At 35.2% G+C, this 15,006-nt stretch overlaps 1 protein-coding gene across 6 annotated transcripts in view; it reads left to right on the top strand.

The window, feature by feature from the left end:
* DDX10 (DEAD-box helicase 10) overlaps positions 1 to 15,006 on the top strand; it is a 213,525-nt gene that overhangs the window by 17,836 nt on the left and 180,683 nt on the right. For all 6 annotated transcript variants that reach the window (XR_012672021.1, XM_075140022.1, XM_075140026.1 and 3 more), the window contains exon 10: positions 11,695 to 11,796. Coding sequence is in view for 5 of the 6 variants with exons in the window: in XM_075140022.1 (XP_074996123.1) it covers positions 11,695 to 11,796 (102 nt within the window). In the remaining variant the exon portion in view is untranslated. The remainder of the gene's footprint in view (positions 1 to 11,694; positions 11,797 to 15,006) is intronic.

Raw genomic sequence — 15,006 nt, 5'->3', positions numbered from 1 at the left:
TTTAAGTAAATACTGTGCACTAAGTAAATATACTACTGCAGTTTTAGATGGTGATAATGGAGAATGTACTTCTTGGTGAACTCTTAAGTGTTGAGTAGGAAACTTCACTTGTTTTCAGTAGCTACAGTTAGTATGAGAAGCTCGTGTTTCTTCTAGAAACTTGATAAAAATGAACTGAACTGCAGTTTAGTAGTCCTCATTAATGACGTTAGAGATAATTACAAATTTTCATGGGTTATGAGAGTGTATAATTGCATGGAATGAAGGCTAAATTAAATATCTCAGCTAATTAAGAGACTGTTAAACTGTAATTAAAACTGGGATGCCAAATACTCTGTTTACTTTTGAAATCATTATTTTGTGATACAAAACTAAATACGAAAGTCAAGAGAGAAATTATTTTGGGGATAGGACTGAAAAACCTTTGACTAACAATCGTGGATGTGTTCCCACATCTGTTTTACAGTTTTGCAAAACCTTATCTAAGATGAAAGATAATGATTGATTTTTAAGTGGATAAGACCACCGTGTTCCCTAAGCAGCATTTCACTTGCATTTCATTTTACTGAAAAACATAAATTGCAACTCCTGCATTTTTGATTTATGGTAAAGTAAAATCAAGAAAATCTGGGTGTTGTCCAGTAATGCTTTTACTTTGTAGTAGAATTGGCGTATCTTTTTTTTTTTTTTTAAAAAAAAAAACTTGAATGGTATGCTACAATTGGAGTGATTGGAAGCTATTTCTTCCAACTGCATTTTAAAGTATTTATTTGAAGTCTTAACTAGTTCAGTAACAGAATTTCTAAAATACTGACAATATCATGGCCATGCCCATAAATATTTCTGGCTATATTTTTGTCACACAATCTCTTAGCAAAGTCTGTCATTTAAAATACTAGATCACAGTGTTTTCCTGTGGGTTTTAGTTTCAAAAATTCTGAGTAAATAAGAGCTACTTGTAGCGATTGTCTGCAAAACATATTTCTTTTGACTTTTAATTTCTATTGATGCCTTCTGTTCTGTAGCCTATGAAGCCTACAGTGGAAAATATTCTTTGATCAATTTTGTGAAACAAGTTACAGTGCCACTAGGGGACAGCAGAAGATAATAATTTCTGAAGCACACTGATACTCACTTTTTTCCCCAGCTGTTTTTCCAAACAAATTATATGGCATAAAAGAAACATATATAGGGATGTTTTTCTTTCAGTCATGATTGCATTGATGAGTAGAAAAGACACCAAAAAGTCTATTTTGTCTTCCTATTCATGCATAAATATCTTGTATTTTGGATGTCCCTGTATCCTGGCATGTCTCAGTAATTAATTTCTTTCTTTCCTAGCATTACATTCCTCCCTCCACTCTGTTTTTGGGGTGGCTTTTTTTTTGTTTGTTTGGTTTTTTTTTCTTCAGAGGAGACTATTAAAAACTGTTACTTGAGTTTAGTGATCTTTTTTTAAAGACACTGACAGTGGAATGTTAAACAGAATACATCTTTTTGCTCTGCAGTTTTTATCTGGACTTTACATAGGCTTTAGGTCTGACTCAGGCTCAGACTTCTGATCGTATTTAATCCAGGCTCGTTGGTTACGTTTCTTAGGTGCTTAAACGGATTTAGGAAAGTCACTGTAATTTTGTTGTTGTCGTTAAACTTAGTGTGCATACAGGCATGCATATTCTGTCTAGCTCTACATATGTTTTTTTCCTTTTAGTAAATTACATTCTGAAAACAAATGGAATAATAAAAGTCCATCTTCCCAAAGCAGGATACTCTATTGCCTACCATCTTTGTACTGACTGGTATGATGATTAGAGCCAAGAAGTACGAATAAAGACTTAAAAGATCTATAGTCTTTTTGATGCCTTGTGAATCCTGAAGAACACATGCACATCAAATTTTGGAAAGGTGAAAGGGGCAGGTCATATAATGATCTTATTCTGTGATGAAGTAAAATGCTTTGAAGCCTGCTCGTTGGGGCTCTCCTTAAGTAATTCCACATTATGTGTGTGTGAAAGTGAGACTAATGAGCCTTTAGGTAATCCTTGCAAGTGGCACTAAAGCATTTAAAAATGTAAGTGACTTAATGGAACTATTTTTCAATGGTGGAAGCTTGGGAAGCTTCCCCCCCCCACCATTGGGAAATATATCCCAGGGATACATGTCTTGGGTCCTGAATAAACAGTACAGTCAAGATGGCAGCTCCTTGTTTGATTATTTTTTTTTAATACTTAAGACCCATTGAAGCACTTTTACTGATATTTCTTTAAAAATAAATGCCGTATTTGGACCATGTCATATTATGCTGCAATCAAGTCATTATCCTAACTCAAGTTAAGTAAAAATAGCTGCTAGTGGAGGTCACAAGAAATTGTTGACACCACATATTTAACTTGCAATTCACATTATTAAATTCTCTAAAATTAAACACTCTACCCTAGCTACATTCCTGACAGTGGCCTGCGATGCCGCAGTCGTACTGACTGGCACTGTGTTACCCATTAGAATTCTCTTCATAATGGCATAGTATGAATGTTCCAATACACTGAAATATTAAGTGGCTAAGGTTATTACCTGCTGACATGAAGCTATCCTGTAAGCTGTAATAAAAAATAAGCAAGAACATGTATTTTAATGCAGTAGGGTGGACACAGCTGCTGTGGAAAATGGATTGCTTACAGTCTAGGCTGGAGGACCCAACAACCTCCCAAGGCCTTTTGAATTCATTGAATTTATTCTGAGACGAGCATGATAAGGTTGGCGACCCACTGCCTATTCTTGTCCATTGTTTCTTGTGACTAAGTCTGTCTGGCAAACAAGGACACCTAGCCAGTACGACCGAATGAAGGGGATTATGGTTTTGTGGTATGAATAAAACCTAGTTGCATGGTTTTCAGAACTTTGCAATGGATATAAATGGGCTACTGTCCAGACAGGAAAAGGAAAACGATATTAAGTGATCGGAGGAAAACAAAACAAAACCACCCCCAAAATAAACAAACCCTGAAGCAATCTCTAACTTCGTAGCCATATTTACTAATTTTTTTTTTTCCAGGATACTGAACTAAGGTCTATGCAATGGAGAAATAGGAGTGAACAAAGCATTAGAAGTGAGCTAAAGCAAAACCAAAAAATGAAGCCAGCTTACTTTGTGTTGTTTATTTTAAATGCTCCATGGGATGTTGGGCTGTTCATAACCCATGGGAAAGAGCTCTTCTCCCTGGCTGAATCGAGGAACCGGCAGTGAACACGGGCTGTCTGCAGCGTTTGCTCGGTTGTGAATAGCAAGCACGCTTTCTGGTCTATTGTAATTTTTCTTGGGCTGCTTTAGTAGGACTTGCTGTAGATGATACAGCCCAGTTTCAGCTAGCAGTGCACACAGATCTCTTGTCAAAGATTTGTTGTTTTAAAGAAAAATATCTATTACAAAAAGAGACCATTGATCATGTAGATGGGATAGAAATTCTGATATTCATGCATTTTTTTCCTGTGCTCATTTGTCACTTAAAAAATAGAATAACAAATTACCACATTAGGGAAGAAACCCAGCAGTATGGTAAACAGTAGATAAAACTCTTCTTGCTCCTGGGCTTGGAGAAATAATGTTTTCTAGTTTTGAAGCTTAAATTTCACCAGTCCTCATTGTGTGAGAAGGCCCGGAAGGTACTATAATTGCAAACAAAGTTTTGCCTGAATTGAGCCTGGTATGAGAGACCTAAAGGTGTTACTTTGTTTAAGAAATATGTTTAAAAATGGTATTTTATATGATCAGATTTAATGGTTGAATTTTAAAACAAAACTATGAATTACTGTATTTCTGTAGAAGGCCTTAGGGGTAGATATGGATATTAGTTTCTTTTTGTTGAAGGATAGTGTGTGGGTGAACAGATTTATTCGTATGCATATCAGATTGAAATAGGTCTTCTCCGAATAAAACTGTCCATTTTGATATTTTTTGGATATATTTTTATAGGTGTTTTATGTTGTTCCTTTACATAAGAGTGCAACACAGACAAATGTCTGCATCAATACAATGCTTTTTTCTTTCACTACTAGTTACTTTATCAAGGAATTGAAAATAATTTAAAAATAAAACATAAATTACATGCTAGAAATAATAGAACTTGACTCACTAACTTTTTTCTAGTCTGTATTATGTTAAACGTGATTGTTAGGTTTTTAGCTAACCTATAGATTGGGAAGTCACTGTAACCTAGCTTCTAAAAACTAGGTGTATGTTTGCATACTGAGATGGTGATTCTCTCTTTTCAAGTACTACTTACAACAGATGAAGAGCTGTACTATGCCAGGTTTTTTTTTTTGCATCCTCAAGTCTCAATTGCAATAGTGTGTACACTAACAAATACCTATATAATTTCACTGGCATATTCTTTCAGTCTTTACAGGGGTAAATCTTTGCTCTAGAAGCAGGGATCTGTGCTGCTTTTTGAATGTTGCTTGTCAGTTATTCCACGTGATGGAATTGTCTTTTTTCTGGATTCTTTATGGAAACTAAAATTGTATGCAAAGGTTTAAAGAACATTATTGTTGCAAAAATCAAGCGTTCCAGAATATTTGTTCTGAGAAGGGTGTGAATGATGGGCAGTGAATAAATGATCACCGTACATGCTGAATAATTTGGCTTCACAGTGGAAGTAACTACTAAATAATTTTGTATTCATAGTTTGACAACCATTTCTGATGAACAAAGGGTCCAGTGGAAGAAGAGTGAAAATCTGTAATTAGAGTGTATCATAATGTGCACGCAAAACCAGGCAAATTTAGTGGGCTTGGTTTTGACACTATTCCACATGCTTAACTTACTGACTTTTGTGTTTTAAGGAAAGCAGTCTTTTGCTTACTTCTGGTAAGTCTCTAGCAAATTTGACCTGGGTGCAGAAGAGACAGCTGAGAAGTTGATTTGGCTTCCTTGATGCCCGATTTCCTTTCCCTGAAGGGATCTACTGTGGAGAGTTTCTGCAATACTGATGTTTCCAAAGGTGGCTTGTTGGCTTGGAATGCGAGCCTTTTTAGGAATGGCTTTGATTTAAGCTCACAAGTTTTGCAGTGATACCTTACTTCTGTGTCTTTTGGCAGATGAGATGACAGCATGTGTTGATACTATCCATCCTGGCCTAGTTAGGGTAAAATTAGATGTTTAATCAAGTCACTTGGTAAAGTCCCATTTAAGTTAGAGATTAAAAAACCCCACAAAACTTTTTTTTTTTTTTTTAAGTATAGAGGTGGTAGATTTGTGACCTCCAAAGCATAAAAATTGTATACTTACAGTTCCTTGCATGTTCCTGTGTGGTAAATACCTTCAGAAACATTATCACCTCTTTTATATTGAGTTTTCTGTAATGGGAATTTTTCCAGTTCAGGAAACTGTAATGCAAGTATCTTTAATCTGCAACCCTCCTCCCTCAAATTTTATGATTACCTCATTTTCTCCTTTGCCAGTTTTTAAAATACATTATTTTTTTCTTGCCAAACAAAGCAGCAATACTGCCTTTAACTCTCTTGAAATTTGGCATCAGCTTCTATCTTCTGCAATACAAATGTTAGGGAAACATGTTGCAATACATCTGTTCAAGACAACCTGTATAACATTTCGTGTAAGGTCTGCATATCCATGCAGGCTATCTTTACAGTTCTCTTTCCGTTGCTTTCCCATAATTTTTTTTCCTACTAGATGTCTGCCCTACAGCAGAACACTGGTGCCTGATGACCATCAATCAGATGGTTCCCATTCCTATTTTATTCTGGTATCGCCAGAATGACTTGTATGTCACTGACAGTTAAAATATGGTGCATTTGACTGAACTATTATGTTACGGTGGTCACGGCAAGGATGTAAAATTACTCTAAATGTAGTTGGAACAAGCTCAACTCTAGCTGCATGGCAAAGTGGAATTGATTAATAACCATAGTACATTTTCATCTGTTGCCTTTGTGATAATGGTAGTATTGCTTGCTTTGGTATTATTGGCTAGGGGCATATGCAGCCTTTGGCTGGATCTGATCAAGGGTAGGTTAAGATAGGTTAAGATTAGCGAAAATTGAGTGTCTGTTTGGCCTGCACAAAAAGCATTTTTTTCTCATCCTGTCCTCACTGAATTGTTGCCATGTTATTAGTTCCTTCATGCTTGATACCAGCTGCCAGCTAAGGGTAATTTTCAGCAAAAGTTTAAGATAGATTCTGTCATGGTGAATAAACCATCCTCTTGATTTTAGTGTTTTATTTTATTTATTTTTTGGTATGAAGTGAAACGATTTGGCATCTCTTTGTGTTTCTTTGCTGGGGAAATGGTCCTCTTGACATTTTAACCCATTTTTCTCTACTTCTAATTAGCCAGTACCACAGTGTCCTAAATAACTTATCCCATTTCCTTCTTGTCCAGCCTTTGGTGCTTGCCCTTGGTTGTAGACATCCTTTTTCTCATCTGCAGTCAGTGTAAATATATAATTCCTACCCTTTGCTTTATAGTGCTAATGATGATTTGTCACAGCTTCCTTGCTTGTAAGTCAAGATTGAGTTGCAGAGAAGTTACTTGACTTTTTGATAAGTATTGAAGCCAATAGACTCTAGAAAATACGACAGGTTTGAACTAGAAGTATGTGAATTTTTTTTCCCAAAGACTTTCTGCAAGTAAGATGCAATTTTCTGTAGAATTGGAATGAATTGTATCTGGTATCCTAAGACAGTTGAAATTGCAATGCAAAGATGAGTCCCTACTCTGATTTCTTTATCACCTTGAGGAGATGACAAGATAAGTAATCAATTACTACACAGTCCAAGAAAGTTTGATTACTTTAAGGTTTTTAATTTACTTTTCTCCAGCACAGTTGAGGTGCATACTTAGTGAATAATAAATCACCAGAGTGAATTAACCTTTTAGGACAGGTGTTTGGTTTTGGTGATGATGGACAACTTGAAGGTTGCAGTCAGCAAGAACGGGGAGAACTTCTAATGTCTTCTCATCTTCAGAAGAAGTAGTCCTCCTGCTGAAGAATTTCAATAGCTGAGGTTGACTCTTTGCTGCTTTATCGTCTATAAAGGTTTAAAGGTTTTATCTGTCTACTGAAAATAATTATAGAAATGTTCTTTTGTTGGCTTTAGTGAAGAACGTTATTCCCTTAGGATACCGAGGAATGTTCTTCTCTCCTATGTTTTAGGCATTGTAATGGAAACAAATTTTGAGCAGAAAATCTAAGTGTTCTTTTCTTTATTGTTTATGCCAGTTTTTAGCAGCTTATGCTTTCATAAGTTTGCCAGTATAGAAGCTTTTAGTATGAAAGACACAGAGAAAACACTTTTGAAAACTTAAATTTTCCACTGCAACCTCTCTTTCTGAGGATATTTTTAAGACCATAATTTTCTTATTAGCACGTTACCAAGTTGTTTTCTTTTTTGAGAAAGAAGATAATACTCTGCCCAAGTAAAACTCTTTTTTTTATAGGCTTGCATTTTGCTTTCTTTAACTGAACACCCACTGGGGACACTGAACAGATACAAACCTTCCCAGATGGTACTTAAGATAGTTTGGTTTTCAACTTTCTCAATTCTGTAATGATTTCATTTTCATGTTTAGCTCTGAAGAACAGCGTTAATATTAAGCTGTCTGTTTTAATTAATTAAATCACACTTACAATATAAAAATAGGCAAAGACTGTTCCTCCTTAACTTCAAGTATGTTTAAAGTATTGTCATTTAAAAGAGTGAATGTTTCCAAAATAGGTAAGGAAAAAGATTATGCTGTATAAATAGTTACCAGATGTCTTTCAGTCTCTTTGAATTTCTGAAGGCATCAGCTCTGAGAAATATTTTTAATGTTGTGGGTTTTTTTTTTTCTCAGTAGTTGCCAAAATATGAGAAACTATAGGTGTTTGGAAACCTCTGTCTCTTCTTTGTCTATTTTTATGTGATTGTTTTTTTACTTAGCTGTAGTACTATTTTCTCTGTATAAAGGCTTTGCAAGACTTAACATAAACGTTGAATTAGTTGTCGTCCATAGATACCAGATTTAATGCTTGTTTTCTTTTTGTGAATTATCTATGGAATGTGTCTTTAGAATTACATCTCCTGAATTTGTACTTTCTGAAAAGATAACTGAGTCAGCATATAATGTGTTCAGCGCTAATAACACAAAAACACCTTTCAAGGGTCAGACTGCAGGTTCGTCTGATCTTGCATCCTGTTTTAAGAGTGACCTCGTGGGTACTGAGGAAAAGCTTACAAGCAAAACTAATGTAGAATGGTATTTCCTGTATTATATCATTCCAGAGTTTGGGTTTGTGCCTTACAGAGAGGATATCTGCGCTCTCTGACCCTTGATGGGTATTTCTTCCATGATTTGTATGGCACAGGTCTTCCATAGTGTGTTGCACACTGAATAAAATAAATATAATAAAGCAACAATTTAAGAATGCCAAGTCAGGCACTCTAGGATAAGAAATGCCAGAAGCAACAAAACTACATAAATCACTTCATGCCTTTCACTAAATTTAAAGAATCTGCAAAAATCATCCTTTGTAGTTGTTTATATAGTGTGATCAAGACTTTTTTTGTCTTCTTGACAAATGAGGAAGATTCTTGTTAGGAGACTAAACAGGCATTCTTTCCAGATACTGGATTGTTCTCATAGCTCTTTTCGGAATCCTTTCGTTTCGTGGCATCTGTTTTGAAGAGAAGAGCAGAGCTGTATGTTTTTCTGTACTGTAAATTGGTGAGACTAGTATTGGCAGCAATATTATCTCTGTCTTCCTGTCCGATACAAGCCTTCAGTAGATAAAAGAGAATGTTTTCATCCTTCTTTCCGATGGTGCTCTGAGAGCTCAGGTGCTCTGAGAGCTCAGGTGCTTTTGATGAGTAATTAGATGCTTTGGAACTGTGATCATCAATTTTTTTTGCAGTGGCAGTGTCTGACATGCACCCACTTTGTGGAAATATCATCTGGAATTTGGCTGGGTTAAAATACGTAGAGCTTTCTTAGAAGGTGCACTTGGTCTATGTAAGCAAGTCATTCCCAACCTTAATTATTATATAAAGGGCCCAAACATTCATGGGGTGTTTGGTCAGCAGTGACTTACGTCCTCCTATGCTGTTGGTAAAGATAATAAATTGCCTTAAGCCAAGCATATGGGTTGCTTTAGAACTCTTTTTTAGAAAGATTCTACAAGCTGTTATTTCTGCATTAAGAACATCTTAGGTCTACTAATTAAATGAATTAAAATCAAGTTAGTATAGTTTTTGTGCAGTATCTCTCCCTTATCCACAACCCTAAAGCAGTATTTTTTGGGACAAAGTCCAAATGTCTTACCATTTCTTTTGGTACTCTTACCAAACCATATAAACCCAGTAAATTTACATAGTGTTGGTATGTGGCAGAGACTCTCCTCTTGTATCAATTTGATTTCCATGTAAAATTTCAAAATCTAGAACGTAAGGGTTAAAATCTCATGATGAAAACATTTATTAAACATTTTAAAATTATCTTTAAAAGTCAGTCCCCAAACCCATCATGTATATCATTGGGCAAAAAAAAAAAAAGGCAGGCATCCAAGAGCATTTTGTTGTGATTTTTCAAATTCATCAAATGAAAGCAGAGAGCTGTAATAAAAGCTGTCAGACTGTTTTAACTGCAGATTTTGTTGCTACTTCCATTGCTTACTGTGCTGTGACAGATAGTGTTTATAGTTTTCAAACAGTTCTGCAGTACTGTTTTTGCCAAGTGATAACTGTTTATACTTGGAGAAGTATATTCCATCTCTATTCCATCTGAAATGATTTTTATCAGTTAATGGTATGATTCTTGTTTGGTGTGCCTGAGAATATCCTTCTGCGCTCTCTGGCCTCCAACTTAAAAGCTCTCTTAAGCCAAGGAGTCTTGACTCTTAATACTTCCTTAAATAGCACTTATGTTCCCTTTTCTGTCCACAAAGACTGAACTGGTGTTTTCTTCTGTCACTGCCGAGCTTTTATTGGAAAGATATGTGACCTACCCTGGCACAGTCCTGTTCTCTGTGGTCCCAAAGACAAACTAATAACATCTCCCACCCTTCTGCTGACAGTTTATACCTTTTGTATAATATCCTTTCCTTGATGGTTCTCTTGGTGGGGAAGAGTGAATGCAATTGGAGTAAAGACCCAACAGGAGAATGTATGATGGAGTAACAGAAGCTGAAGATTTATGAAATGGCAACAGACTGAGTGGAATAAAGATGGAGGAAACAGTTAACTTTCCTTAAAGAAAACAGAAAGGACAAACCAGATATGCTTAAGATAGATGAAAAGTTTTACCAGCAGGTAAAAAAAAAAAAAGGCAAATATGACTGGAGTAGGAACGAAACCAAAGGCCTGTTAAGGTAGTAAATAATTTGATATGAATTGGCACTTGAAAAATAATACGATGAGAATTTTCTGTTTCAAATAAATGGAATACTTGTAGTCATAGCAGTTTATGTATAAGCTTACAACCTGCTGCTGCCTGGGGACTCCCCTGTGAGTAGCTCTTGGCAGTTTAGAGCTGCTCTACATAGTAACTTACCACTCTCTTACTTTGTTTTGTTCCACACGTTCCTCTCATCAGTTGGTTGTGAGTTGGATTCTGTCCAATTTTGGCCTATTTCTGAAATTTAGTTGGATTGTTGTTTTTTATATAATGGAGGACTCTATGCAATACTTTCCTATCAATCTGTATTGTAAATGTAAATGAAGAAATAATATATGTGTTACAATAGATATGGACAGAGAGATAATACAGATAAGCTAACTCATCATTACTACTTTTTCAGTAGGACTTAAACCCATTGTCTTATTTGGTTACTAATGCTGTTGGGTATTTTTTTTTCTCCATGAATGTCCTCAAGTCGCTAAATTTGCCAAAAGTAGGAACTAACATTTTCTTTCACAAAAACAAAGTGAACAAGAAGATGCTTTAGGAATAAAATAGAAGAATTTTTATTTTTTTGCCAACCGTGTATCTTGAGTAATTAATAACTTAGCTACATTTGATACAGCTGTTAAGTGCATTGAAGAGTGTACACTAGATATGATCTTACAGCATCAGTTTGATTGTATTTTTTCTTTTTCTTTTCTAAAAACTGCTTCTATAAATGAAAGAACTCTTGTTTGTATGCTTTTCTTTCAGTGATGCCTCTGTGACCTGTTAGAAAAGTGGCCTTTATTGAACATGCAAGTATGAGTTGTTGTTTGGTATCAAGGCACTTATGCTTTCCTAACCTTTACACTCCCAGGATGTGCAAAGGAAAATCAGTTGTTACCAGGTGTTAAGACTTGCCTATTGGTAAAGGGTGAATGCAGGTAGCTAGATCTTCTAGTATTGTAAGCTTTGATCGAGTGCCATTTGATTACGACAGAAGTATTTCTAATCTAGGGAAGAAAACATCCGCTGATCTGAATCTACGTCTTAGTCCCAGATGTTTAGGGCTCTAGGTGTAGTTTTGAAATCAGCTCAAGTGGAGGTATTGGCAAGTCACTTAACTGGTTTGCCTTTTCTTTTCCCTTTGTAAAGTGAGGATTTTTGTCTGCTCTTTGGGCTGGTTATAAGGAAGCAAATGTAAATTCTCATTGGTTATTGAAAACATCAACAAAAAATTGATTTTTTTGTTGAAAAAAAAAATTTTTTTGCATGTTTGCTTGAGGTCTCTCTTTTATGTTTTTTTCCCCATAATCAGATACAAAGAAGGTGGCGAAGCTTTGTTAGTATTGCTTCCCTCAGAAGAAAAAAGCATGGTGGAACAGCTGGCACAGAGGAAAGTACCTGTCAGTGAAATCAAGTAAGTAATTAATGTCTTATCTGTTATTCAGCCTTCTTTCTACAAGAATAATGTGTGATGAGTCTGTGACAATCCTGATGGAGTCAAGTGCTTGAATTGCCTGGAGCTGGACAAAATAGGGAGATAATTTCATTTTGATAGTGTTGTAGAAGGAAAAGACCTTGAGAGGTTACCTATTCCATCCACTTTCCCAAAGGCAGGATCAGCTGCAGAAGTCATTCTTATCAGATGCTTGTCTAACTTGCCAATGAATATCTTCACAATTTCCCAAAGCGATCTCGTGTATACTCAACAGTTCCTGCCATTAAGGTTTTTTTCTTCAAGTGTCTGATAAGCCTTGTAAGTAATTTAAGTGAAATATTTCTTTTGTCCTGTGCCAAGAATATATGGAAAATTATGTATTCTCTCACTCTTTGCAACTACTTTTTATGTAATTGAACATTATCATGCTATCTCTTTCTCTTCTTTTGCAGATTAAATAATTACAATTTCTTTAATCCGTCCTTGTATGTTTTTATACCTTTTATCATTCTCGTTTCTCTTACCTCTCTTTTCTTTTGTTCTAGATTGTTTCTCCAATTTGTCATGATCTTTCTGAATCACTTAGTTGAAGAACAGGAAATAAAAGATGTGGCTAAATGGTCATTTTACATACCAGAGAGTATTCCAATGGAGGCCTGTAGAGATCTATGCTATCTGAGTTGCAGAAGCATATAATGATACCATGTAAAAATAAAAAAGCACTTATATTTTCAATTTCTATTAAATGCAGAGTAATGGACATGTAGGAAAGACAAAAACCCTAACTGTAAAAATAATAGAAAAAACCCACACCACTAAAAAGCATTGGTGGTAATTTCTTAATTAGCAGCTATAGGTAGGAAGGAGTTCATTGTTCTTTGAGCCTATCAGTCTAATGCTAAATCAAAAGAGGAAACAGAATATGAAGAAAATATGGAAGCAGAACTGAAAGCAAGCCAGAAAACGTGGCATGAGCCTGACTCCATTTTGAATACTTATATAGTTCAGGTTACACCATGCCAAAAATTGTAGAGTGGAGTTAGAAGAAATCCAGAGAAGGATGACAGGGTAGAAAATCAAGTTTCTGTACAAGTGGGTATGAGCAAGGCTAGGACATTTTTACTTTGAAGAGCTGTGGTTTGAATGTAAAGATGTGGATGTCTAAGCAAAGAAGATAATTAACTTTATGCAGAAAGTATTTGTGGAATAACTGTTTTTGAGAAGAAATCAAAGTAGGGTGAAACTTTAAGTGGTTATTATTACCTTGTTGCTTAAACCTTCAGGTCTTCAGGCAAACTTAACTATACTGTATTCTTTGAATTCTAGTGTAACGAAGGACGGTAAGAAATTGCCACCACTTACACTGTTATCTGTTTTTTGTTATCGTTTCCATATTCATGTGTGTCAAAGCTTGACTTAAGGAATAAAGTGAACACATACTTTAGGACTTGTCATTATTAAAATCTACTAAATAAGAATCTTCATTAGCTAATCTTCATTAGCTTTTTCTATTGTAAATTCAATAATAGGATGCATTAAAGTAAGTCAGGATAGCCTGGTCATTGCAATTTGATATGATAGTGACTTCTAACAAACTTCTTATTTTGTTTTTACAAATGAAAAGGAGGGCTTGTGTGATCAGCTGTAGTTAAGGAGAAAGACGCAAGAGCTTGGAATGATAACCACAAAATACTGTCAATTCCTACAGAATCTTACTCTTTTATGAGTGCTTCAGTGTTCAGCTTCACTAGGCTGATTTTTCTGTTTGGTTTTCCTGAGGATTGCCATTTTTGATACCGTAATTGGATGTCATCACTCCAAACGTGCCACACCTGGGCACAAGTTGTTATTTCTGCAAAGCAAAGAAACATGCATATAGCATTTTCCAGATTTAAGGCTTAGTTTTATTTTTTTAAAGTATTTTTGATGTATGGAATATGCCATTTCAGAGGCACTTGTGAACTGCACTTGTGAATGCTGCTTCTATGTAACCAACAGAGTACACAGCAGCCAGTGAAGTAAATGCACCTTTTCTGGTCAAACACGGGTATCAAATCTGTGTAGAATATGCGTGAACTTCAAACATAAGACCACTTTTGCTAAAACAGTGAAAATAAGGACTAGAATGGAGTCAAATAACTCCCAAAAGTCTAATTGTGCTTAAAGCTTTCTTTTGATGTTGCTGTTTAATAAAACCCACACAACAACAACAACAAAACAAACAAAAAAACCCCCAACTGAATGTGGACAATATCAGTGAGGAAACTTAATTAAAGTCTGATATTTTCTTTTCCTTTAAGCATCATAGCGCTTTAAAAGGATCTGTTGTGTAACCACCACAGCCTAAGTAAATTGCCTCTTTTTCCAAACTTCATCTTTTTCCTTCTTAAAATGATAGTTATTAAAATAATTTATCTTATTTTGATATTCACTAAATAAATGTCTGATCTCATGGATATTATAAATATTTCACCTTTCTTTGACAGCTAAGCTTTTAACTTCTTGAGTAATGCAGTTAATTGTTTGAACAGCTTATCATAGAACACGGTAAAAACGCCTCTTTAGCCTGTATTCATTCATACAAATCAAAGTCGATATTTTTGTACCAGAATAACAATTCAATTTTAATAAGGCAAATGTTTTATTTCCCCCTAATAAATGTGTCTTCTACTTATAATCCAAGTTAGATGTGTCTCTGGAGAGACATCCGTGGCTGCATCTCTTAACACATTCTTGCTAATCTGATGTTACATCAATGGAAAACTCTCTGCTATTTTTTTTTTTAAACACCACCCCAAAAATTCATTCTTTTATCAAGCCAGTAGGACATATGTATAACAAATACATTTAAGTAACATTCTTAATTGGAATCATTATAAGCAAATTCAGGGCTTTTGATTGATAATATATTTTAACATCCTGCCCCGAGATCCAGTTTTTGAATCTGCAAAACATACCTTATTAGTATTTGTAACATCTTAATGAAGGGGAATGCTTTTATTTAGAATTGTCTACCTAGCATCGTTAAGGCTTAAATGGTTTAGCCTCCTTAAAAAAAATTCATATAATTACTTGTGGATTGCAAACAGTTTCATCCTAAAAGTTTTTAACTACAAATTTTCTTAGGTTGTTTACTTCTAGCCAGTTTCCCAATTAATACAACCCTGGTGTGTTTTGTCAACTGATAAA

This window comes from Calonectris borealis, chromosome 1 (genome assembly GCF_964195595.1).
Source record: "Calonectris borealis chromosome 1, bCalBor7.hap1.2, whole genome shotgun sequence".
NCBI lineage: Eukaryota > Metazoa > Chordata > Aves > Procellariiformes > Procellariidae > Calonectris > Calonectris borealis.
The sequence above is the reverse complement of the archived record's forward strand: the minus strand, read 5'-3'. Positions and strand labels throughout refer to the sequence as shown.